The following is a 27357-nucleotide window of genomic DNA, read 5'->3' on the forward strand; positions in this document are numbered from 1 at the left end:
TCCTGGGGAGCGTTACTAAACAAAGAGACCTTGGAGTGCATGTTCATAGTTCCTTGAAAGTGGCGTTTCAGGTAGATAGGATAGTGAAGGAGATATTTGGTATGTTTTCCTTTATTGTTCAAAGCATCGAATACAGGAGTTGGAAGGTCATGTTGCAACTGTACAGGACATTGGTTAGACCACTTTTGGAATACTGTGTGCAATTCTAATTTCCCACCTAATAGAAGGAAGTTGTGAAACTTGGAAGGATTTAGAAAAGATTTACAAGGATGTTGCCAGGGTTGGAGAGTTTGAGCTATAGGGAGAGGCTGAACAGGCTGAGGCTATTTTCCCTGGAGCATCGAAGGCTGAGGGTTGACCTTATATCATGAGGGGCATGGATAGGATAAATAGATAAGGTCGCTTTCCTGTGATGGGGAAGTCCAGAACTAGAGGGCATAGGTTTAGGGTGAGAGGGGAAAGATTTAAAAGGGACCTAAAGGACAACATTTACACTCAGAGCATGTATGGAATAAGCTGCCAGAGGAAGTGGTGGAGGCTGGTACAATTAGAACATTTAAAGGGCATGTGGATATCGGTAGGAAGGGTTCAGAGGGATATGGACCAAGTTCTGGGATACGGGAGTAGATGCGTTTTGGGATGCTGGTTAGCATCGATGAGTTGGACCAAAATGTCTGTGTCCGTGCTGTATATCTTTATGACTCTGTGACTCTGTATGCTTTAGTAACAAGTATTCAATTTGGAGTTTTTGCTATTACAATTACCTGATATTATGCACTTTCATTTTTAACAGTTAATTGGTAAGTTCCCTTCCAGCATAAATAATTTCATTATCATAGGATGATAGAGGTTTACAGCATGGAAACAGGCCCTTCAGCCAACTTGTCCACTCTGCACAGTTGTTTACAATTAAGCTAATCACAGTTATCTGTGTTTGGTCCATATCCTTCCATATCTATCCCATCTGTTTACCTCTCCAAATGTTTCTTCAATGACAAAATTGTACTCACCTCCTCCACTACTCTGGCAGCCTGATCCAGACATTATGTTTCAAACAAATGACCCTCTGGACCCTTATGTATCTTTCCCCTTTTACCTTAAACCTTTGCCCTCTAGTTTTAGACTCCCCTACCGGGGGAAAAGCTGTTGGCTTTATCAAACCAACCTTATCAAACCAAGCTTTGACTACAAGATACTTTACATAAATATCAATAATAATGAAGAATCTTAATAATATTCATAATCAAGTGTCTTGATGTTCTGTTTGCCTGATTTCTTTTCTACAATCCTATGGTTTAATTTAGGAAGAAAGAAATGGCATTCAGATGGCACCTTTCATAAGCTCAAGAATGTCCAAAGCCTGTTGGGATGTATATCTAATACGCCTAGGGAGGGTAGACCTGTAATTGCTGCTTGGGAAATCGGGGGGCGCTGCGGAGCTGCTGTTTGGACTGTTTACCGAAACTGCCTGTGCAGCTGGACTACCAAGGTCAGACCAATACAATGGCAGCCTTTACTCGGAGACCTTGTTTACAAGACAGACCATCTCGTGGATACCTGCCAAGGCCGAGGCCTGTTCACAGGAAGCCTTTGTCTGTGAGAGATCACGTGTGTGAGTGATTACGTAGCGTTAGCTTAGCAAACAATATATCAAGCAGGGGTTTTTGGAAAGATTTCAGAAGGCGCTTTCTCCAGTGAGCAGTAAACATCTCACTGTATTTTTGTGTACGTCTCTCTCTCAGTAAAAAGCTTATATTTTGAATCAGATCCAGTGTTTCTCTCCTTCAAACGAACACGGGGACGGTAGCTCCGTCCTAACAAGCCCTTTACAGACAATGAAGTGTAGTCTCTGTTGTGACATAGAAAAGTTCTGCAAATAATTTACACAAGCCAGTTACAAAAATTAGTGAGAGAAATTACTAATTAAACTTGCTCACATGTTGTTTAAGAGGTAATTGTTAGATGAAGGTTTTCTTTGAATCGTCTGATGTGACCTTTTACATCAATATGCACAGAGGTGTGGGCACATGTTGTGCTTAGGTAGGACTTCAACCAACATCCTTTTGACTGAGCAACACGAGCCAAGCTTAGAACCAAGGACAGTATCATTTGTATTTCAAAATTCAGCATGATTCCACAGCATTTCAAATCTAGGAACGAAGATTATTGCTACTTCTCCTCATTGAATATCCCCTTCTGCCTGAGCACTGATCACTTTATCAACTAATTTAAATTCAAATCCAACAAGTCCAATGTGATTGGTGAGAACCTTTCTATGGGCAAAAAGGAGAAAGTGAGGACTGCAGACACTGGAATTTGGAATCGAAGAGTGTGGTGCTGGAAAAGCACAGCAGGTCCGAGGAGCAGGAGAGTCGACGTTCCAAACATGAACTTTTCATCTGATCAGAAGACAAAATGTACTGAGAAAACTTCAGAGACTAAAATCCAACTAAAATTGCCTAATGTTTTCAAGAATGCTTTTAAAAAAAAGATACTAAGAAGATACAGGAACTGCAGGTTAGCAAGCCTAACATTAGTTATTGCAAAAATTAATAAAAAAGGAAGTTTTAACAATTCCTTTTGGAAATCATAGTAGCATTACAACAAGTCACCACAGTTTTATTATAGGAAAATTCTGTTTGAAGAAGTTAGAGTCACATAGTCGTAGAGATGCACAGCACGGAAACAAACCCTTCGGTCCAACTCGTCCATGCCAACCAGATATCCAAACCCAATCTAGTCTCACCTGCCAGCACCCGGCGCATATTCTTCCAAACCCTTCCTATTCATATACCCATTCAGATGCCTTTTAAATGTTGTAATTGTACTAGCCCCCACCACTTCCTCTGGCAGCTCATTCCACATATGCACCACGCTCTGCGTGAAAAAGTTGACCCTTAGCTCTCTTTTATATCTTTCCCCTCTCACCCTAAATTTATGGCGTCTAGTTCTGGACTCCCCAACTCCAGGGAAAAGACTTTGCCTATTTATCCTATCCATGCCCCTCATGATTTTATAAACGTCTTTCAGATCACCCCTCAGCCTCTGACATTCTAGAGAAAAGAGTCCTAGCCTATTCAACCTCTCCCTATAGCTCAAATCCTCCAACCTTGGAAACATCCTTGTAAATCGTTTCTGAACCCTTTCAAGTTTCACAATATCTTTCTGATAAGAACGAGACCAGAATGGCATGCAATATTCCAACAGTAGCCTAACCAATGTCCTGTACAGTCGCAGCATGACCTCCTGACTCCTGTACTCAATACTCTGACCAAACACCTTCTTCACTATCCTATCTACCTGTGATTCCACTTTCAATGAGCTATGAACCTGCACTCCAAGGTCTCTTTGTTCAGCAACACTCCCTAGGACCTTAACATTAAGTGTATAAGTCCTGCTAAGATTTGCTTTCCCAAAATGCAGCACCTTGCATTCATCTAAATTACACTCCATCTGTCACTCCTCAGCCCATTGGCCTATCTGACCACGTTCCCGTTGTAATCTGAGGTAACTTTCTTTGCTGTCCACTACATCTCCAATTTTGGTGTCATCTGCAAACATACTGACTATATGTGTACAAGATGATTAGGGGTTTAGATAGGGTTGACAATGAGAACCTTTTTCCACGTATGGAGTCAGCTATTATGAGGGGGAATAGCTTTAAATTAAGGGGTGGTAAGTATAGGACAGATGTTAGGAGTAGATTCTTTACTCAGAGAGTCATGAGTTCATGGAATGCCCTGCCAGTAGCAGTGGTGGACTCTCCCTCTTTATGGGCATTTAAACGGGCATTGGTTAGGCATATGGAGGATAGTGGGCTAGTGTAGGTTAGGTGGGCTTGGATTGGCACAACATCAAGGGCCAAAGGGCCTGTACTGCGTTGTATTTTTCTATGTTCTATGTTCTATGTTCTATACCTCTTATGCTCACATCCAATCATTTATATAATTGGTGAAAAGTAATGGACCCACACCGATCCTTTTAGCACTCCACTGGTCACAAATCTCAAATCAGAAAAACAACCCTCCACAACCACCCTCTGTCTTCTACCTTTGAGCCAGTTCTGTATCCCAATGGCTAGTTCTCTCTGTATTCCATGACAACTAACCTTGCTAATCAGTTTCCCATAGGAAACCATTGCCAAACGTCTTACTGAAGTCCATATAGATCACGTCTACTGCTCTGCCCTCATCAATCCTCTTTGCTACTTCTTCAAAAAAACTCAATCAAGTTTGTGAGACATGATTTCCCACTCACAAAGCCATGTTGACTATCCCTAATCAGTCCTGGCCTTTCCAAATATGTGTACATCCTGTCCCTCGGGATTCCCTCCAACAACTTGCCCACCACCAACATCAGGCTCACTGGTTTATAGTTCCCTGGCTTGTCCTTATCACCTTGCTTAAATAGTGGCACCACGTTAGCCAACCTTCAGTCTTTCAGCACCTCACCTGTGACTATCGATGATACAAATATCTCAGCAAGCGGCCCAGCAATAACGTTCCTAGCTTCCCACAGAGTTCTAGGGTAGACCTAATCAGGTCTTGGGGACTTATCCACTTTTATGCGTTTCAAGACATCCAGCATCTCCTCCTCTGTAATATGGACATTTTGCAACATGTCACCACCTATTTCCCTACCTTCTGTATTTTCCATATCCTTTTCCACAGTAAATACTGATGCAAAATATTCACTTAGTATCTCCCCCATTTTTTTTGGCTCCACACAAAGGCCGTCTTGCTGATTTTTGAGGGGCCCTATTCTCTCCCTAGTTACCCTTTTGTCCTTAATGTATTTGTAAAACCCCCTTGGATTCTCCTTAACTGTATTTGCCAAAGCTAACTCATGTCTCCTTTTTGCCCTCCTGATTTCTGTCTTAAGTATACTCCTGCTGCCTTTATACTCTTCTAAGGATTCGCTTGGGAGGAAGTCAGGACTGCAGAGATCAGAGTTGTGAGGTGTTGCTGGGAAAGCACAGCAGGTCACATCAGGAATCAAGTCTTGATGAAGCACTTAGGCCCGAAATGTTGATGCCCCTGCTCCTCAGATGCTGTCTGATCTGCTGTGCTTTCTCAGCAACACACTCTCAACTAAGGATTCGCTTGGTCTATCCTGTCTATACCTGACATATGCTTCCTTCTTTTTCTTAACCAAACCCTCAATTTCTTTGTTCATCCAGCATTCTCTATACCTACCAGCCTTTCTTTTCACCCTAACAGGAATATACGGTCTTTTCACTCTTGCACTTTATCTGTGAACACCTGCACCCAGTCAGTTTTTGAAAGTTATTGCCTAATAACGTCAAAATTAGCCTTTCTCCAATTTAGAACTTCAACTTTTAGATCTGGTCTATCTTTTTGCATCACTGTTTTAAAACTAATAGAATTATGGTCGCTGGTCCCAAAGTGCTCCCCCATTGGCATCTCAGTCACCTGCCCTGCCTTATTTCCCAAGAGTCAGTCAAGTTTTGCACCTTCTCTAGTAGGTATATCCACATATTGAATCAGTTGTTGGAGTTCTTTTGATTAATAATTAGTAGTGTAGATAAAGACTATCTAATAGATGTAGTGTATCTGGATTTCCAAACGTAATTCAATAAAATGCCATGCAACAGAGTAACAGGGAAGATAAGGACTGATGGAGTTAGGGGTGATATACTTGCATGAATAGAGGACTGGTTAATAAAGCAAACAGTGGGCATACATGAAGCATTTTCAAGTTGAGAAGCAGTGAATAGTGGACTGTCACAAGGATCACTGCGAGCTCCTTGGCTACATACATAAATGATGTAATTAATGCAGATGAAAGTACAGAATAATGTATCCACATTGCTGATGATACAAAGCTAGTTGGAAAGGAAAGCTGTGAGGAGGCCACAGAAGCATCGAAAGATATAGACAGGTTATGTGGGTGGGTAGCATGATGGTAGATGGACTACTATAAAAGACCATGAAGTTACTTTTCTTGGAACTATAACCTGAAATGGAAGCTATACTGCTATAACTGGAACACCAAGAAATGCTTGCAACTTGAAAATCAACTATTGCACATTGTTAAGCTATGCTTTGTCACAGTAAGAGCGAGAATTTGAGATTGAGCACCCATCGTAATCTTTTGAGTTAAGGATATTCTGCCTGACAACAAACCACTGATTGGTTCAGCTTCAAAGTGTTAAATAGCAGTAAGTGCTGAGAGCAGAAGAAACCAGAGCCTTTCTCTTTTTACATTTGGGGAAAAGACAGAAAAAACAAGAACACTTAACGAATTCGTACAGGAAATAATATGTAAGTTTACCTGACCTACAATGAAATTAAAGGACAACCATCATTCTACAGACAATACCAGCTCATCATTGCAAAAAAATCAAAGGACTGTGAGGAAAGTAAGTTTCTCCCTTGTGGCCTGGACTGTTGATATTCAGAATTCTGCCTCTCCTGTCTATTTTCTTCTTCAAAGTGTGTATTTCTCTTTTGTCTGTCTTAATGGTGATTGAATGTCAGTGTGCATTTGGAACCTCTGAAGGGTGTAAGTTGCATAAATTCAAAATCCTTTCTTTTCACTGCACCTGTTAAAGTTAAGTGTGTTACAATAAATAGAGTTATTGTTTTCTATAACTGAAGCGGCATGGTGTGAATTGCTTTTGTTGCGGGTAGCAGTCAATCAGGAAAACTGTTCATTTCGGTGGTCTCAGTAGGATTTTACACATTTTGTGCCAGCTTATGCGACAGTAGAGCATGACTATCAGCGCTTTCTTCCCAGTTAAGTTATGACGGGAACATTCTTCCCAGTTAAGTCGTGACAGTATAATATAGGAAAGTGTGAAGTTATTCAGTTTGGTCGTAAGAATAGAAAAGTAGAGTATTTCTGAAAAGGTGACAACCTCATAAATATTGATATTCAAAGAGATTTGGTTGGCTCACACAATTAAGACAAAGGTAGCAGCAAGCATTGAAGAAAGCACGTTGCACATTGGTCTTTATTGCAGGGGGAATGGAGTACAGTGATTAAGGAGTTGTTGTTACAATTGTACAGACCTGGACTGTGTATGCAGTTTTGGTCTCCACATTTGTGAAAGGATATATTTGTGTCGGAGATGGTACAGTGAAGATTCACTAAATTGATTCCTGGAATGAAAGGTTTGTCTCATAATGAGAAGATGAATAAATTGAGTATGTATCGCATTGAAACCTCTCCGGTTCTGAAGTAGTTTGAATGGGTAGCAACTTTCTGTTAGTGATTAAGTTTCCATTATGGGGGAGTAATAAGGGGTAGAAACATTCAGATTGAAATGAGGAGAGATAAGGATTGTACATCTTTTGAATTTTCTATCCAAGAGGTTTGTGGCTGCTTCATCATTTGGGATAGAGAAATGTTTTTGTCTCTTGGAAAACTGAGCAATAGTTTGAGTGGGCATGAATGTGGGGTTGAAGCACAGGGTCAGCAATGATTGTGTTGAGGGTCGAGCAGGCTCAACAGACCATATAGGCTGCTCTGCCTATTTCTTGTATTGTGTTCTGGTTTCTTGATCAGGTTTCATGCAGTTTACCATGCAGAAATGACAGGACGTTTCAGATGGTTTTAATCAGCCTGTTCAGATGTGTTATGACTTCCTCCAGAATAGGTGGGACTGGAATCCTGACCTCCTGACTCAGAGATAGGAACACTACAACCTGTGCTGTAAGAGCCCTTAATGGGATGTTTTATTTTCGAATCCAGAAGTATTATCGACACAACCAAACAGCGTTTTGTCCCACCATCAAACCACCCATGTTACTTCTTATTTCTTATTCACCATCATTTAAAAGTTTCCAATTAATCAAATGACATCCACTGCTCAGCATAAGCAACACAGACCATCAAAGGTGAGGGAGAATTAGGGAGGGAGGGAAGGCCTAAATCTAAAGGGCTAGATAGGGAGGAGGGAGGGGCTAAATCTAAATAGAATTGGAAGAAATTCAGAACATCTCTTTATATGCACTGTATTTCTAATTATAGTCATAGAGTCATAAAGATGTACAACACAGAAAAAAGCCTTCGGTCCAACCCAATCATGCCAAACAGATAGCGTAAATTAATCTAGTCCCATTTGCCAGCACTTAGTTCATATCCCTTTAAACCCATCCAAATGCCTTTTAAATGCTGTAAATGTACCTGCCTCTACCACTTCCTTTGGCAACTCATTCCATAAATGCACCACACTCTGCATGAAAAAGTTATCCCTTAGGTCCCTTTTAAATCTTTCCCCTCTCATCCTAACCTACGCCGTCGATTCTGAACTCCCACACTGCATGGAAAAGACCTTGTCGATGTACCCCATCCATGCCTCTCATGATTTTATGAACCTCTGTAAGTTCACCTCTCAGTCTCTGACGCTCCAGGGAAAACAGCCCCAACCTATTCAACCTCTCCTGATAGCTCAAATCCTCCAACCCTGGCAATATCCTTATAAATCCTTTCTCAACCCTTTCAAGTTTCACTATAAAAGGGAGACCAGAATTGCACACAATATTCCAAAAATGGTCTACCAATGTCCTGTAAAGCTACAACATGACTTCCCAACTTCTATATTCAATGCTGTATCAATAAAGGAAAGCATACCAAATGCCTTCTTCACTATCCTATCCACCTGCGACTTCACTTTCAAGGAACTATGAACCTGCACTCCAAGGTCTATTTATTCAGCAACACTCCCCAGAACATTACCATTAAGTGTTTAAGTTCTGCCCTGATTTGCCTTTCTAAAATGCAGCACATCACATTTGTCTAAATTAAACTCCATCTGCCACGCCTTGACTATTGGCCTTTTTGTTCAAGATCCCATTGTACTCTGAGATAACCTTCTTCATTGTCCAGTTCAGAGATGTTATGACATGCCTGTGGACCAGGTAGGACTTGAACCTGCACCTCTTGTCCCAGAAGTAAGGACACTCTCACTGCATTATAAGAACCTACAGATATTGTCTTAATTACCCTGTTTGAATTTGTTATGATTCAACTCTGGAGCAGGTCATCAACCCAGGGCACCTGTTTCAGAGGTAGGCACCTTACCATTGCAAGACAAGAGTTCTCCAGAATGTTTTATTTTTTTTTTCTTAAGTGATAAATTACATGTAGAGAGAATTCCTGGCATTCAGATGATCCCTCACAGCTTTCCTGCTCTTCTGTAGCTCTCCTGCAATCCACTCACTGAGCAGCGACTTGTCTTACCTGCATACATCAAAGTGAGAATCACTGGGGAAGCAGCTTCATGTTTCTGAGGGTTAGGCTGCAGTTACATTTGAGGGTAAGTTACACTGAGTTCAATGAAATGCACCAAAGTGCAAATGGAGAGGTCCTGACACACAAGAATCTGGTGATGTTCAGTACAGATCTGTACAGTAAGTCTTGTTTGGTTATTCTGCCAACGAATGTAAGAATAAGAAAAGTTCTCCATAATGGTCATTTGACCTGAACACATTACAGATATTAAATGCCATAAATATGTCAAGCTTGTTTAACAGAAATAATTAAAGTATGAATATGCTGGAAGTGTGCACATCTGGTAGTTGGAATTTCCTTTCTGTTTTGTTTCGGAAGTAGATTTTTTAGTTTCAAATGGTTTGAATAATTCCAGCAGTCCTTGAACAGCCAGACTATCATCTTTAGCTATTTTGTCAGCTATATCCTAGGCCCAACCATCTTCAGCTGCTTCAACAATGGCTCTCCCTCCATCATAAAGTCAGAAGTGGGGATGTTCACTCAAAGATCAGCAAGGCGACCTTTGTGTGGAGCTGCAGAAAATGGGGGAAATACTAAATTAGTATTTTGCATCAGTATTTATTGTGGAAAAGGATATGGAAGATATAAACTGGAGGGAAATATATAGTGACATCTTGCAAAATGTCCATATTACAGGGGAGGAAGTGCTGGGTGTCTTTAAACGCGTTAAGGTGGATAAATCCCCAGGACCTGATCAGGTGTACCTGAGAACTCTGTGGGAAGCTAAAGAAGTGATTGCTGGGCCTCTTGCTGAGATATTTGTATCATCAATAGTCACAGGTGAGGTACTGGAGGTTGGCAAATGTGGTGCCACTGTTTAAGAAGGGTGGTAAAGACAAGCCAGGGAACTATAGACCAGAGAGCTTGACGTCAGTGGTGGGCAAGTCATTGGAGGGAATCCTGAGGGACAGGATGTACATGTATTTAGAAAAGCAAGGACTAATTAGGGATAGTCAATATGGCTTTGTGCGTGGGAAATCATGTCTCACAAACTTGATTGAGTTTTTTGAAGAAGTACCAAAGAAGATTGATGAAGGCAGAGCAGTAAATGTGATCTATATGGACTTCAGTAAGGTGTTCAACAAGGTTCCCCATGGGAGACTGATTAGCAAAGTTAGATCGCATTGAATACAGGGAGAACCAGCCATTTGGATACAAAACTGGCTCAAAGGTAGAAGACAGAGGGTGGTGGAGGGTTGTTTTTCAAACTGGAGGCCTGTGACCAGTGGAGTGTTACAAGGATCGGTGCTGGGTCCTCTACTTTTGCAGCGTCAGAGGCTATGGGGTGACCTTATAGAGGTTTACAAAATTATGAAGGGCATGGATAGGGTAAATAGGCAAAGTCTTTTCCCTGGGGTCAGGGAGTATAGAAAAAGAGGGCATAGGTTTAGGGTGGGAGGGGAAAGATATAAAAGAGACCTACGGGGCAACCTTTTCACACAGAGGGTGGTACGTGTGTAGAATAAGCTGCCAGAGGAAGTGATGAAGGCTGGTACAATTGCAACATTTAAGAGGCATTTGGATGGGTATATGAATAGGAAGGGTTTGGAAGGATATGGGCCTGGTGCTGGCAGGTGGGACTAGATTAGTTTGGGATATCTGGTCAGCATGGATGGGTTGGACCGAAGGGTCTGTTTCCATGCTGTACATCTCTATGACTCTATGATTGGACAATGTTCAGCACCATTCATGACTCCTCAGACACTGAAGCAGTCTGTGACCAGTTGCAACAAGATCTGGACAATGTCCAGGTCTAAGCTGACAAGTGGCAAGTAACATTTGCACCACACAAATGCCAGATAAGAGACAATCTAACCACCACCCTTGACATTATAGCCCACGATCAACATCCTGGGAGTTTTTGTTGATCCAAAACTCAACTGGACTCACCACATAAATGCAGTGGCAAAAAGAACAGGGCAGAGGCTTGGAATACAGCAGCGAGAAACTCACCTCCTGACTCCTGAAAGCCAGTCCACATCTACAAGGCACAAGTCAGGCATGTGGTGGACTAATCGCCACTTGCCTGAATGAGTTCAGCCCCAACAACACTCAAGAAGCTTGACACCATGCAGGACAAAGCAACCCGCTTGATTGGCATCACATCCACAAGTATTCACTCCCTCCACCACTGACGCTCAGTAGCAGCAGTGTGTACTATCTACACGATGCACTGCAGAAATTCCCTGAAGATCCTCAGACAGCACCTTTCAAACCCATTACAAGGGCAGCAGATATATCAGTACACCACTGCCTTCAAGTTCCCCTCCAAGACACTCACCATCCTGAGTTGGAAATATATTGCCAGTCTTTCACTGTCGCTGAGTCAAAATCCTGGAATTCCCTCCTTAACGGCATTATGGGTCAACCCACAGCACTGGACTGCAGCAGTTCAAGAAGACAGCTTACCACCACCTTCTCAAGGGCAGCCAAGGATGGGCAATAAATGGTGACCTACCAGCAACACCCATATCTCACTAAAAAATGAATACATTTTTTTCAAATCCATATTTCAGACTTGGTCAAACCTATCCCCTCTGCTCTCAGGATCAATGCTGTCTCCACAATCAGAACAACTTAAGGACATTTTCATTGGGTATACTCTTGTATATTATTTCATTGATGAGAAACAGTACCCTAAGATGGGATATAAGAGGCTTGGGTAACATTTACTGAGGGAGATGTTCAGAACATGCCATCACTGAAGCCTTCTTTTCTTTGGCAGAGCATTTATCTTTGTCACCACAACATTAGCTCTTTCTCCCTTGTGTTCAAGTTAATGGACATTCCCCTGTTCACTGTTGCAGTATGCAATATGTTGAACTAAATTCCTGGGATGGCTTTTCTTCTTTTAGTTTTCCCATAGGTGGATTTTCCTCTAAGATCTTGTCTGAAAACAGTCAGATCGACAGGGAAAGTAGTAAGAAAACAGTTGTCAACCTCTTGCAACCTAATCACTACTTGCGTGATTTGCTCTCTGCTGCTTCTCCAGTACCAGTGCTGTATTCTTCCTCCCTACTCATTGCCAGTGTTGGTGACTGACCCAGGGGAGCTGTTTCCTGTGGATTCATTTTTTCTCTCTCTCAGTGATATTGGCAGCTGATCCCAGAAAATGGTGAGAATTGCTTAGAGGTGCCTTTATTGTGGCAAAGGACCATATAACCACTTCCTAACTCCCATTTTGTGTCAAATATCCAAACCTTAAAAGGCCCCGATCTTTACAGAAATCTTTAGCTGTTTAATTTCTATCCTTCACAGTGTTTCAGCCCCGTTGAAGGCCATAACTTAATGACCTGGTGCTGCAGCAACACTTTCATTGCAACGCCACCAAAATTGTCCACCTAAGCGCTGGTGGATATTCACTCAAGGCTACGGATCCTGTCAGGACCTAAATCAGAGCTGAATGGATTCAGAGGGCTAGGCAGAAGAGTAAATATTAGATTTCTTGGTATTTAAATTATCTGTTCTTCCCTCCTCACATCTTCAAAGAGATGTATAATGAAATAATTTATAATTTTTAAATTAATATGAAATGAAATTAGCAAATATCACAATGCACTACACAAAATGGCTTCAAGTGCCCTTGTACAGTTATTGATTATCTGTCTTTTCTGATATACTGCTCAATTTGAAGCCTCTTAAAAATGAATTTTTGAGCAAATAAAAGGATAAGACATTTGGTTCAATACTTAATTATCCATTTCTAAATGAATTATCAATGATAAGAGTCACAAACTAATTACATCTTCCCAATTATTTCTTCCAGCCTGATCTTTGTATATTGGATCTGTGATTCTACAATTTAGTTAAATTGCTTTGATCCGTATTATTCTTGTCTAAATTTATCATGTGCCAGTTACAGTTTAGAACAGAATGTATCTTTCACTGCAGGCTATCTTTCCAGAGAAGTTAAATTGTGCAGCAGTCAGCATGGTTCCTGTAATGTGTTGTTTGTCAAGACTGGATGTGAATGACAGCAGAAAATGCGGTTGAAGTGATCACAATTTTGAATTGACAGTTATGAACATTTTGGTGAATATGTCTTTGCCAAAAATAAACAACAATGATTGATGAACTATAAAGTTGTACTGGAAAAACAAGGCAAAGCGCAGAGTATGGGATGTTACAAAGCTGTAACATACATTGTGATTAAGGTATCTTTACCAAGGAGTGTGAAACCCAGGGGATATAATAACATAAAATCAATTGGAGCCCTGTCCCGGTACCATCCAGGATCCACAGGACATAAGAGCAGGAGTAGGTGGTAAAGCTCATTGAGTTTACTATGCAATTTTTGGCTGATCTGATCATCCTCTGCTTTTTCTGCTTTTTGCCCATGACATTTGATTTCCTTACTGATTGAAAATCTGTCCATCTCAACTTTGAATGTATAACCCAGTCTCAACTGTGCTCAGTAGTAAAAAGATTCCACAGGCTCGCTCCCTTTTGAAAGCAGAAATTCCTCAACTCTATATTAAATTTGTGATCTCTTATTCTGAGATTATGTCCTCTGCTTCTAGACTGTTCCACAAAGAGAATCAACCTTTCCTCAACTACCCTGTCAAGTCCATCAATAATCTTATATATTTCAATGAGTTTGTTTCTGATTTTTCTAAATTCCAATGAGTACACGCCCAACCAGCTCAGCCTCTCTTTATAAGATAATCTCTCCATACCTGACATCACAACATTAAACCTTCTCTGGACTGCATCCAATGCCAGTATATCTTTCCTTATATAAGGAGGTCAAATCTGCTCCCAGTATCCCAACTATGATCTGACTTGTGCTAGTTTTAACAAAACCTCACTACTTTTATACTCCATTTCCTTGGAAAGAAAAGCCAACATTCCATTTGTCTTTCCCATTCCTACTGAACTTAGATGCTAGCTTTTTGTGAATCATGGTGGAGGATTCCCAAATTCTTTTGCTGTCTTTTTCCATTTAAATAATATTTTTCACTTTTTTTCTTACAGCCAAATTTCATAATCTCATATTTCCCCATATTATGTTCCATCTGCCAAGTTTTTGCCCCCTCGTTCAGCCTGACTATATTCCACTATAGACTTTGTGTCATCCTTATCACCTACCTTCCCATCTATTTTTGTTTCATCCACAAACATAACCATAATACATTCCCTTTCTTCATTCAAGTCATTACTATATATATTGTAAGTAATTCTGTACCCGGAGCTGATCTCTGTGGTCTACCACACATTACAGTTACCATCCTGAAAATGCTGCCCTTATCCCAGCTTGCTGTCTTCTCTAAACTGGCTTATTCTCTATCCATACTAATGTATTTTCTCCAACTACAAATTCTTATTAATGTGTGATGTTTTATCAACACCTTCTGAAAATCCAAACATACCATATCCACTACCTCCTCTGTATCTAACCTGTTTGTTAACCCCGAAGAGTTGTAGTAAATTTGTCACATATCATTTCCCCTTCATGAAGCTGTGCTAACTCTGCTCAATCATATAATGTATTTCTAAATGTTTTCCTGTTACTTCTTTGGTGACATACTCTGTTTTCCCAATAACAGACGTTAAGCTAACTGGCCTATACTTACCTATTTTTTGTCTTTTTTTTTACATAAACGTGTTACATTGGCAGTTTTCTAATCCTTTGGACTATTACAAACTCTAAAGATTTCTGGAAGATAATTACCAGGGCATCCACTATCCCTATAGTTACTTCCTTTACTATCCTATCTGCATCTCAGTGGACTTATTGGTCTATCACCTCATTAATTCCCTCGCATTTTATCATCAATGATAGTTATAGTATTCATTTCCTTTTCTCTTTTTGCTTCTTGAATATTTAGTAATTTTGGAATGCTATTAGTATCTTCGACTATGAAGACTGATGCAATGCATTGATTCAACTCTTCTGCCATCTCTTGGTTCCAATTACTATTTTCCCAGCCTCATTCTCTGAGGAGCCTTTCATTTTGGCTTGTCACTTTGAGTACATTTAAAGAAGCTCATTAAACTACTTGTCAAATAAAAGTACTCAAGTTTATTTAACTCAGGCTACAAATTTCCCAAGGCAACAGTAACCATAACATGGTAGAATTTAGCATTCAGTTTGAAAGGTAAGAGGTTAGGTTGGAAACAATTGGGCTAAGCCTAACTAAGGATAATCAAATAAAGGCAGTACTGGCTGGAGTGGACTGGAAAAGGAGCTTAGCAGTAAAGATGGTTGAAGAACAAGGGCAGACCTTTAAGAAAGTAGCTAATGTCTGACAGCATATACTTAGTGAAGAAGAAGCAAGTGGATAAGGCAACCATGGATGATCAGAGAAATTAAGGCTAGCATCAATTTGAAAGAATTTCAGGAATAATGTGGCACAAAAACAATGATTTGAATACAATTTGGATTTCCATTGTCTTGTTACCACCTTTATGCATTGCCCAAAAAGATTCCCCAGCAGTGAATTGTTTTCCAAACCATGTAAATAATTGCACATGAGAAAAAGAGTATGACTGCTCGTTCAACAATAACCAGAAAGAAAACGAATCCTGGGAGAAGTGTTGATTTATTTATTGTTATTATTCAACTGGAATGTTAATTTGTGCTCGCATCCATTCACACCAGTTACATTCAATGCAGGTTATCCTTTGCTTTAAAACCACAATTAATATGGTAGCATTATAACTTGTATAATTCTGAACTGAAAAACTATTGTCTTTATGTGAGAAAATAAAATAAAGAGCTATAGACACAAATTATTCCCTGGGTCCAGGTTCTAACTCTCTGTAATGCTGTTCATTAGAGCCACTATCCTGCTCCAGTCAGCAATTTCTGCAATATTTATACCTTCAACCAGAAATTTATCTTTCACCTTCTAACTTCTTTGTGACTCAGTTAGTGTTACTTTCAGATGGTGTTGTATCCTGAAGTGATTTTAATTCAGAGAGAAATTACAATTTTATGTCCACTTAGACATGCGTGGTATTTACAACAGAATCAAAATGTGTGGCATTTCTTAACAATTCGTCACTTCCTCCTCAGTTACAAAATTGTCTCCATGTGCAATACTATCCCACCTTTAGCAATGGTGGGGCAAGTGATGGGAAAGGTAAATAATCGTTAGCAATTAGCTGGTCGGCAATGACAAAATTCCTAACCACACCACCATCTGCCCCCTACTGCTATCTCAGCAAATTAAGTTCTGACCGTTAAGTCCATGGAAAACCTTTCAAACCTTCGACTAATTAGAACAGTTAAAGCACTGAATTAATAGCAGCCCAAACCTTAACTTCCAATTACCTGTCTTCCCAGCATGTGAGAAAGATAGTTGCCTTCCTGACTGAGAAACCAGGATTGCCTAACTGCTGGACTGGGTGGGGTTGTTGCTCGAAACTGGAGGCAAAATGGGTATAAGTGGGGAGCAAAGAGATGGCTGCTGAAAGCCACTCTCCTGCAATTGCCACCAACTGCACCCCCCTCTTCCTCCCCCCCCATCCCCGAAACCTCTCTCCACATCCTGCGATCCACTTAAATAAAAAAATCATTCCTCTTTCTTACTTCTCCTCCATGACAATACATTTGGGCCTCCAGCATACATTCTAACTTCCAGAGTTTTCAGTCTCTGATTGGCTAGCAGCTTCTAGGCAGGATGGGATATTAGTACTGTGGCTCATGATAGGCTAAGACACCCAGCAGTCAGCCCTGAATTCCTGACTGTGTTGGATTCAACAGGCTTTCTCGCTGAGGGGCAGGGTTTAATTTCCCCTGAAGACACCTGCTGTCAGACAACACTAAATCTCATCCTATATTTTATATATATTAGGTCTGATGACAGAACCTTAAAGGTTTTCAATATTTCTAGGGTGGCACTGTGGATCAGTGGTTAGTACTGCTGCCTCATAACACCAGAGACTCAGGTTTGATTCGAGCGTTGGGTGACTATCTGTGTGGAATTTGTACCTTCTCCCTGTGTCTGCGTGGGTTTCCTCTGGTTGCTCCAGTTTCCTCTAGGAATGTGCAGGCTAGATGGGTTAGCCATTGGAAATGCAGGGTTACAGGGATGGGGTGGGTCTGGGTGGAATGCAATTGGAGGGTCGGTGTGGACCTGATGGGCTGAATGGCTGCTTTAATACTATAGGGATTGTATGACTTTAAGAGTGTAAATGAATAGTTGATTCTGCTGAATCCCATATCATATGGTTTTCTTTTCTCGAACAAAGAGAAAGGCTCACTAACCCACTCTGCAAAAGCAGTGCAAACATGCCAACCAAATTGAATTTGACAAGTGACATGTGGCTGAACTGCGATGAGCACGTTGTCGGACAGCTGAAGATTTCCGATATTAGCTGTCACTGACCTGCATTTCTTGCGGATGTGTGAGCTGTGCTGCTTTTATCATTGAAATGTACATGATTGTGCATTCATAACAGGGCAACTGTCAGTGAAGCTTTTCAGCATAGAGTAAATCAAATAAATATCCATCTGGATCCACTGTCAACTTTCAAACACTCTGAGGCTTTTCTGAAAACCTGTCAGATAAATGAGTTCAGATTCTGGACTACAAAATCTTGAATAAGAAATTAGGTACCTGACAAAAATATTGTTAGGAAATTTAATAGATCTTGTCACAGAATCTTCATAACCACAAAATGAAATTTATTTTATTCTTTCTCACAGATTTTAACCTTGAAACTTACAGATTTTCTTTTTGGCTAAGAAAGTTTAATAGCTTTGATCTAAGGTTATTCAGTAAAGCTGCATCTTTGCACTTACCAACTGTCACACCAGTACTTGTGTGACAATATTATGAATCTTCAGTGCTATATTTTAAAGTAACATTTTCTTAAAAATGATTAATTCAAGATGCTTCCAAGGACTTTCAGAACTTTTTTTTTAGATTGAGTGATCTTATCTTTCTCAAGGAAAAGGACAAATTTATCTTATTTGAATGATGACTCATTCTGGCTTTGACTAGAAGATAAACAAAGTCCCATGATATTTCAGCTGTAAAAGTCCAGATCTATCTTGTCATAAACAAGGATGGGTGGATTGAGGGCTGGTTTGGCCACTTGAAACTCCAGTTGGGACATGGATAAAAGGCAGCTATTTGAATTACACAACACCTTGTTGTGCCCTTGATTCCACACTGGTTGCAAGTCACATGGGTAGGCAGACCATCTTTGATCCCTGCTAAAGATATAGCAGAAAGGTTCAAGAATTCAATCAAAAACAAAGAGAGAGTCCAGCAAAGCCGTCTGACCACTGCACTCAACTAAGCAACCAATGTGCCCATACACAGTACCTTTAAAGAAAAATAAAGATACTTCCTCCTGTAAGTTGTTCCATTTTCAACTTTACCTGAGAAAACAATCCTAGGGCCAAACAACTATTGAAACCATTGCAGCTACTGAGAAATCTTTGCATTTTCAAGGTCTTCACCTCACTTCAACCAATGTAACAACTGAAATAAGGAACATCAGGTCTGCTCTGAGCAATAGACTGAGTTAAATTTCATTTTAAGAATTTGTTTTTATTTGATCTTCACCAGTATCTATTCCTTACGTGTGTGTGATAGTGTGGGTGAGCTGTGTAAGTGAGACTTTATGGTTCCCTTAACCTTCAAGCCAAGCGTGTGGGCAACAAAATAATCTTAATTTTAAATGCACAAAAACTTGTTCGTGGATTAATAAATGAACAATTCAAGATACAAATATACGCATGATCACAGGCTAATAAAATGAAATGCCTTAAAATTGTCCATGACAAACATGATTTGGAATCTGTTGAAAGATGATGACTAGAATGTTATTATCTCTAATATTGTAGGCTGCAGTTTGTCATGGTGGGGGAATATGGCCTTACGTGGCATTTCAAATAAATCCCTCGGAAATGTTGCAGTAGAAGTTAGCCCACTATTTTAACATGAGCATGTTCAACTGATGGTAGTATAATATTTATTTCTGCATAAAGAACACAGTTGATGATAAGGTATAACTAAGTATCCCTCTCAGTAAAACAAACAATTGAATTACTAAATTACAATATTGCACAACTGCCTGCTCAGACGAAGTAAAGCCATTGCCGTCCTTTAGAAGGAAGTAAATATGATACAAAGCACCAGGGTCCCAATATCGATTCCAGCCTCAAGTGACTGTCTGTGGAGTTTGCACATTCTCCCCATGTCTGCGTGGGTTTCCTCCATGTACTCTGGTTTCCTCCCACAGTCCAAAGATGTGCAGGTCAGGTGAATTAGCCATGCTAAATTGCCCATAGTGTTAGGTGCATTAGTCAGAGGGAAATGGGACTGGGTTGGTTACTCTTCAGAGCGTCGGTGTGGACTTGTTGGGCCAAAGGGCCTGTTTCCACACTTAGCGAATCTAATATTTTAAAACACTGGTCTCCATCATACATTCCTATGACAACAGGAATGCCTTATGATCCTGGGCATATCATCAGTAAACATAAAATATGCAGGTTGACATACAGTCATAGAGTCATAGAGATGTACAGCACGGAAACAGACCCTTTGGTCCAACCCATCCATGCCAACCAGATATCCCAACCCAACCTAGTTCCACCTGCCAGCATCTGGCCCATATCTCTCCAAACCCTTCCTGTTCATATACACATCCAGATGCCTTTTAAATGTTGTAATTGTACTAGCATCCATCACTTCCTCTGGCAGCACATTCCATACAAATACCACCCTCTGAGTGAAAAAGCTGCTCCTTAGGTCTCTTTTATATCTTTCCACTCGCACCATAAACCTATGCCCTCTCATTCTGGACTCCCCGACCCAAAGGAAAAGACTTTGTTTATTTATCCTATCCATGCCCCTCATGATTTTATAAACCTCTATAAGGTCACCTCTCAGCCTCCGACGCTCCAGGGAAAATAGCCCTACCCTATTCAACCTCTCCCTACTGCTGAAATCCTCCAATGCTGGCAATATCCTTATAAATCTTTTCTGAACCCTTTCAGGTTTCAAAACATCTTTCCGATAGGAAGGAGACCAGAATTGCACGCAATATTCCACCAGTGGCCTTACCAATGTCCTGTACAGCCACAACATGACCTCCCAACTCCTGTAACCAATACTCTGACCAATAACGTGATGGTTGAACCATTGTAAAATAAGAATTTAGTGGTGTCCTTACACCAAATGCTGCATGCATTTTCCAGTCCTGTAACTCTGGGTTTCTCATCATCCCTTATTTCTTATAATCCACCATTGAGCAAACGTTTGCTTTGTATGTGCTCCTGCTTTCTGGAACTTTGCCACGACCCTATTTCCCTGAATCCTCTCAGCTATGTTTTTCACCAATGTCTTTGTTTCCCTATGTTTGCCTTTCTATCCTAATCACCTTTCTCAATGTTGCTACTATAATGTTTACTATTGTTAGATGTCTGCAAATATAGTAAGGAGTCTTAAGTAATGAAAGTTGCTGTTAATCCCTCAACAACATTTGTCAGTATCTAATAGTTATGTAAAGCTGACAATATTTCATGACAGTATTTCATGACAATAATTAACTTACTTTCATGTCCTGAACGGTGAAGTTTGCAGTCTTCAGATGTTCACAGTGCTGTATTTATATCACATAAAGACAAGGGTGGGAAGATGCCAAGAAGTGAGCTACTTCCACTTATTGGGTCTGAAATCGCTGTCTCATTATTTGGGCTGAATCTTCCTCTGGGCTCAGGAAAATCTGATCTGCACACTTTCAGAAACCTGCCCAGGACGACAATATCGTCTGCTGTGCCAATATATCCAGATACATTCTCAATAATTCTCTCCATGAGCTGCTGAAGTATGTCTTAGCTAGCTGAAAACCCAAGTGGCAACTGACAAACATTGTACCATCCAAACAGTATCCTACATTTTGTAAGCTTTTGGAATTCTCTTGCTAAATGGACAGGCCAGTAACGATGCTCAGCAGCTAATCTTGGAACCCGTCTGGTTTTGGGAAATTTAGGATTTAATTCCTCCAACATTGGTACTTTGTTGTGTATATCTGAAGTGAAAGCTTGTGGTGCTGTGGCTTGAGGTATGCGCTTATGGTACCACCATTGTTCAAAATATATTTAGTGAGAGCTACAATAATTTTGTGGGGGTGGTGGGTTGAATTTACAAATTCTACTCATTTAGTTTTGCTCAAAGCTCCTCCTGAATAAGTGTACTGCACAGTCTTGAAAGATAAATGAATGGAGTAACAGAATCCTAAGATGTGCAAAGAACAATACAACACAAGACGAGGCCCTTCAGCTCTCCAAGATTCTAGATTAGCGTGGTGCTGGAAAAGCACAGCAATTCAGGCAGCAGGAAAATCGACGTTTCGGGCAAAGGCCCTTCATCAGGAATAGAGGCAGAGTGCCTGCAGGGTGGAGAGATAAATGAGAGGACGGTGCGGGTGGGGAGAAAGTAGCATCGAGTACAAGGAGGTAGAATCGGGCAGTGCAGGGTTCCCAGACTATGAGGTTGGAAGCAATGAGTGGGAGATCTCCTGAGGTGATGAGGTTCTGTATGGTCTGGGAGATGATGGATTGGTGATGGGGGGGTGGGGTCATGGTCGAGGGGACGGTAGGAAGAGGTGTCTTCGAGTTGACGTCTGGCTTCAGCGGTGTAGAGGTCAGTGCGCCAGACTACCACTACGCCCCCTTTATCTGCTGGCTTGATGGTGAGGTCGGGATTGGAGCAGAGGGAGTGGAGGGCTGCACGGTTGTGAGGGTGAGAGGTTGGAGTGGGGGAGGGGGGTAGACAGGTTGAGACGGTTAATGTCCTGGCAGCAGTTGAAAATGACAAAGTCGAGGGTGGGTAATAGGCCAGCATGGGGTGTCCAGGGTGATGGAGTGTGTTGGAGGCGGGCAAAGGGGTCCTCGGAGGGTGGGCAGGAGTCCTGATTGTAAAAGGAAGCTCGGAGGCGGAGGTGGCGGAAGGAGTGTTCGATGTCACGGTGTGTATTAAATTCCTTGATGCGTGGGCGAAGGGGGATGAAGGTGAGTCCTTTGCTGAGGACTGATCATTCGTCCTCAGTGAGGGGGAGGTCTGGAGGGATGGTGAAAACTCAGCAGGGCTGGGAGCTGGGATCTGGTGTAGATGTGGAGCTTGGAATGGGGGCAGAGCCTGTAACGAGTCGACGCGGTGGTGGGGGGAATGGGGTGGAGTCATGAGCAGGGGTGGTGTTCCCCTCAGGGTTCTGGGGGCGGAGATGGTGACAGTGGGTTCTGTGGGGGGGGGCATGTCAGCAGAATGCAGGTGATTGAGGAGTGCTGGTTATGGAGGTGGGTAGATAAAAGTTTTTGCACTTACTGTTTTTGATATTTGAGATGGTGTTGAAATACTGTTTGTTGAGAGTATGAACTCTCCTGAGAATATAGTAAAGGAGGGGTCCTTTGCAGTTCTTAGAGAGTGTGGCCCTCAGTTGAGGCAGAGCTGACTGTAGAGAGGTTAGGTGCCAGCACATTGCTGCGAGCGTGGAGCGGAGGATCTTGAAGGAGAACCATTGCTGGTGTTTTTGAATCTGTAGTCTATACTGTTTGTCCTGTTCTGTTCCAAACTCTGCTGCTTTAAAGGTGGTCCGGAGTCCATGTGGAATGAATTACTTACGGAGGCAGGTACTGAGGAAGCAAATGTGGCTGTGGTAGCGAGTCTGTTTCAGGATATGGGCTTTTTCAGCACCACTCTAATCTAGAATCTGGTTTCCAGCATCTGCAGTCCTTGTTTTTACCTTTGGCTCTCCAAACATTTGCCACCCCATTTTGCCCTTCCATGCTTAAACTGTCTTGACTGACAGGATCTGTATCCCTCTATTTCATTCCTATTCATATATTCATCCAGGTATTTCTGGAATGCTCCTATTGTGTCTGCTTCCGCTATTTCCTCTGGCAATGCATTCCAGGCACTCACCACCCTTTGCATGAAAAACTTGCCTCACACATCTCTTTTAAACTTCCCCCTCATACCTTGAACCTGTGTCCCATGGTAATTGACCCCTCCACCCGAGTGAAAAGCCTCATACTTTCCACTCTATCCATGCCATTCACAATCCATGAACTTCTTCCAGGTTGCCCCTCAACTGCCTGCTTCCAATGAAAACAAACCCAATCTATCCAAATGTTCTTCATAGCTAAAATCCCCCATCCCAGTCAACAACCTGGTAAAGCTTTTCTGGGACCTCTCCAAAATATCCACATTCTTCTGGGAGTATGGTGGCCAGAACTGTAGGCAATATTCCAAGTGTGGCCTAACTAAAGTTCTATAAAGTGCAACATAACTTGCCTATCCTTACACTCAGTGCATCTTTCAATGAAGGTAAGCATGCCATGAGCCTTTTTTACTACCTTATCCACCTGCACTGCCACCTTCAGTGATCTGTGGACTTCACACCCAGATCCCTCTGCATATCAATAATCTTAAGGGCTCTGCCATTCACTGTATAATTCCCACCTGTACTTGATCTTCCAAAATAAATCATCTCACATTTGTCTGCATTAAACTCCATCTGCCATTTTCCTGCCCATGCCTCCAATTGATCTATATCCTTATTTATCCTCTGACAATCCTCCCCATGCATCATTCTTAACATTGCAGATCGTGTCCAATCTGTCCAGGTACAGGTGTTTGAGATCATTAATTGATACAATTACAACAAGTGTGGTCTGTTTCTCCACAATGGCTGTGTTTTAAATCCCATGAATTTTGACTGTACTGAGATTTATGCATCCTTGTAGTTTTGCTGCAGCTGGATAACTGATACTGACGAGGCAGAATATTTCAGGAAACCAAGATGAACTTTTAGTACTACAGTGTGATACTGCCACTGCACAAAATTGATCCATTATATAGTGTAAAATGGTCTCTAGTTGGGTATGTCATGAAGCAATTCTTGCTGAGTTATATGTCTTCCATAACCATAGTGGTGATATCTTGTCACTAGCTCCCTGTTGACTTTAGCTTATATTATGTGTTGTCCAGCCATCTCAGCTCACATATTATTGGTAGTGAAAGTTTTTGATCACTTTACATAATTGGCATAATGTGTGAGATTAATAATATGAAAACCTTGGTAATAGACTGAAATTTGTTGTTGATGCTGAATCTCATTAATGTGTTTCTGTTTGTGCTTCATCTTAACACTTTCTTTGCTGCTAGTGTTGTGATGTTGTTTAATTTGTTGGTGATCTGTGTTATGTTATGGGGTCTGGTTCGGTCTCTGGAGCCAAATTTCCTGAATGTGTGTCCAATATTCTCTTATATCACATGTTTTACAGATATCAAATAAAGCTGAACAGCTTTTGGGTAGGTGCAGCAAGCTGCATCTGTTGCAATATTTGTTGGTTTGGTATACTTTGTTAAATGTAGCAATAGTCTTCGCTGCATCTACCATATTATCCATACGTGAATCCATCCCCAAGTCATGCTGAAATGATGTGTCCCTTTTTCTGGCCCAAAATATAGTTCCTAAAGGCTCGCTAGGTCAAGAAGCAAAGACTAATTCAAAGAATCTTATCTGACAATTCCTCTTCAGAAAAGTCACAACTGTGCCCTTTTCCATGGCATCTTCCATTGCATCCACGATTATTCGACTCTTGACATTGCTGTCTGTGTGACAAGAGTTGAGGTCTGTTAGTCCTGAAGTTAATCTTTATGTTGAGCTGAGCTTCAAGAAACTTTCAGATACTTCCTGAATGTTTCTGATGGTCCAAAATACTGGGTGCGTGAATTCTGTGAAGCCCCACCTTGCCAATGGAAAGCTAGATTTTTAGAGCTCTTTTCTCATGATTATTTATTGATTTATCTGTAAAATTAGAACTGTGTTGTTTAAACTATTGTAATTCAGTAAGTGTGTTACTAGATGCCAAAAACGTAATGGGGTTCTGCAATCCATGATCCTTCCTTAAAATGTTGGTCTACATCATCATACACTTTATCCCTGACTTAGCGTTATTGTAAAATTAAGACATTTTTTAAAGAGCACATATTCTGCAGCTACTGTTCTGCGAAACCACTATTCCTATATTGACTAACAACAGGAATAAAGCATTCTTCCAACTTTCATGTTGTGACAGTATGTGCCTTTAAGAGGGAGTTGTTTCGTACTATGTCTCTTGAGCAGAAGCATCGTTAATCCAGTGGTGGGGATCTGTTCCATGGAAGGCAGAGTAAAAAGCTTTGGGAATTTTTTAAAGTAGTCAAAAGATGCATGAGTGGGTGGACTCAGGCTCACACAGACCCAGGGTTTTAATTTTGCTTTCAGGTGTTGAAGTGGAGGGTTTTGGAGTTGAAACTGCTAGATACAATTCTTTTTCTGTTGCACCAAAAAGCTTGAGTTCTATCTATACTGAAAGAGTCATTCAGTCTGTCAGTGATCCTCCTCTGGGACTGGAGGAGATAACATGTGTGGGAAATCTGATTTGTTAAATTTGCCTTTGCCAAGGGTGTGATTATGGGATTCTGCTATATTGCAATTGTTGACAAGCAGTACTTAAAAATATATATTACTTTGTTAAGTATTTTGATTGAGTTAAAGCTGTGCCAAACCTTTTCTTTTGTTTGAATTTTAAAGGTGGCATAAGATTAAAGTGTGTTTTGCTAAAAGCCAAGTAATTTGACCAACTGAATCACACCTGAAACACAGCACCCTACACTTTCTTTTATATAAGATAAAAGGTGGGGTCTATGCTGTCTCGTTGATATTTTTGAGAGGTTTGTAATAGTACTGTATTACATGGCCTTTGTGCTGCCGCTCAAAGATGCACCAAATCCATTTTTCTCCTTTCTTTTAACTAAGGACAATCTTTCAATTTTTTTGATCTTGAAAGAATTTCTAATCTATTTAAAAACAAAAGCTGTTTTCTTAGTGGTTAATGCACTATCTGAAGATCTGCACAGTTGTCTAGAGATTGTTGCTGCTTAGGGGTGGAGAACTCTTGCTTTGCATGAATTCAAAGCTGTTATCAAGTTGGTCTTCAATTAGTTTTTCAAACATCTGATTTAAAGATATAGATTGTTTTTTCAATGGACAGCAGTCACTCCTCACATGACATGAGTTTGTCTCCAACAGGGTGTTTTACCTGATGTAACAATGCTTATATTATCTTCAATAACATACAAAACGGAGCATTGTTATTATGGCATTAAAAAAACCAACAGATATTTATTATAATTGACAATTATGTACCTCAGGCACACAGATAACTAGACTAATATTAAGATATCAGTTTTCAGCAGAGGAGCATGCTTCTAGTAGATTGTCATGTCTTAAGTGATCTGTGGTAAGATGGGGTATAAAAACCTTATACCCTCAGGTCACTTGCCATGATGCCGTAATGATGTTATCAGGATCTGGCTTAAAGGTGTATTGACATACTGACCAGGAGACCTAGAACAGATGCAACTAAAGAGATCGTCACCATCCAATAGGAGTTGTTAAGGAGCAAAATGGATAGGGATACTGGTCTGCTGCATGCAAAGTAATGTGATATGATGGGTGTGTACAGAAGGAAGGATGAAATTTCACAGAGATTTCTCACCCTTGGCCCAATTTATATTTGGCAAAAAAGGAAAGGATGAAAACTGGGATGCTGGACTTTTGTTTTGGTAATTCTTGCAACGCTGATGCATTTAATACAAGTAATACTGGGTGTGTCCCAGCAAAACCAGAAAACTGGACACCCAAGATAGATATTAAGTATTTTTTCCACCTCAAAAAATGATGAAAACTTATGACAGGTCCACTATTTCCAATTTGCTGACTGGTAGAGAAAATGGCAATGAAAATCAACCTCTGATTCTCAGGCCCTCTTCTCAAGTTTAGCTTGCTGAAACAAACTAGGCTACTGCATTAATTAGGGCTAAGATAAAAGGTAAGGAGGAGGGACTTGGAGGAGGGGTGATGGAGATGTGATAGGTGGAAGAAGCTATCACCCTCACCTTGACCTCCTTCCACCTATCGCATCTCCATTGCCCCTCCCCCAAGTCCCTCCTCCCTACCTTTTATCTTAGCCTGCTGGACACACTTTCCTCATTCCTGAAGAAGGGCTTATGCCCGAAACATCGAATTTCCTGTTCCTTGGATGCTGCCTGACCTGCTGCGCTTTTCCAGCAACACATTTTCAGCTCT

At 40.9% G+C, this 27357-nt stretch overlaps 1 protein-coding gene across 2 annotated transcripts in view; it reads left to right on the forward strand.

The window, feature by feature from the left end:
• LOC132822969 (disks large-associated protein 4-like) overlaps positions 1 to 27357 on the forward strand; it is a 222005-nt gene that overhangs the window by 24482 nt on the left and 170166 nt on the right. The window contains exon 4 of one of the 2 annotated variants that reach the window (XM_060836438.1): positions 10113 to 10127. The exons of the other annotated variant lie outside the window; for it this stretch is intronic. Within the exon in view, the coding sequence (XP_060692421.1) occupies positions 10113 to 10127 (15 nt within the window). The remainder of the gene's footprint in view (positions 1 to 10112; positions 10128 to 27357) is intronic. 2 annotated transcript variants of the gene reach the window in all.

The sequence above is a fragment of the Hemiscyllium ocellatum genome, chromosome 15, assembly GCF_020745735.1.
Source record: "Hemiscyllium ocellatum isolate sHemOce1 chromosome 15, sHemOce1.pat.X.cur, whole genome shotgun sequence".
Lineage (NCBI taxonomy): Eukaryota > Metazoa > Chordata > Chondrichthyes > Orectolobiformes > Hemiscylliidae > Hemiscyllium > Hemiscyllium ocellatum.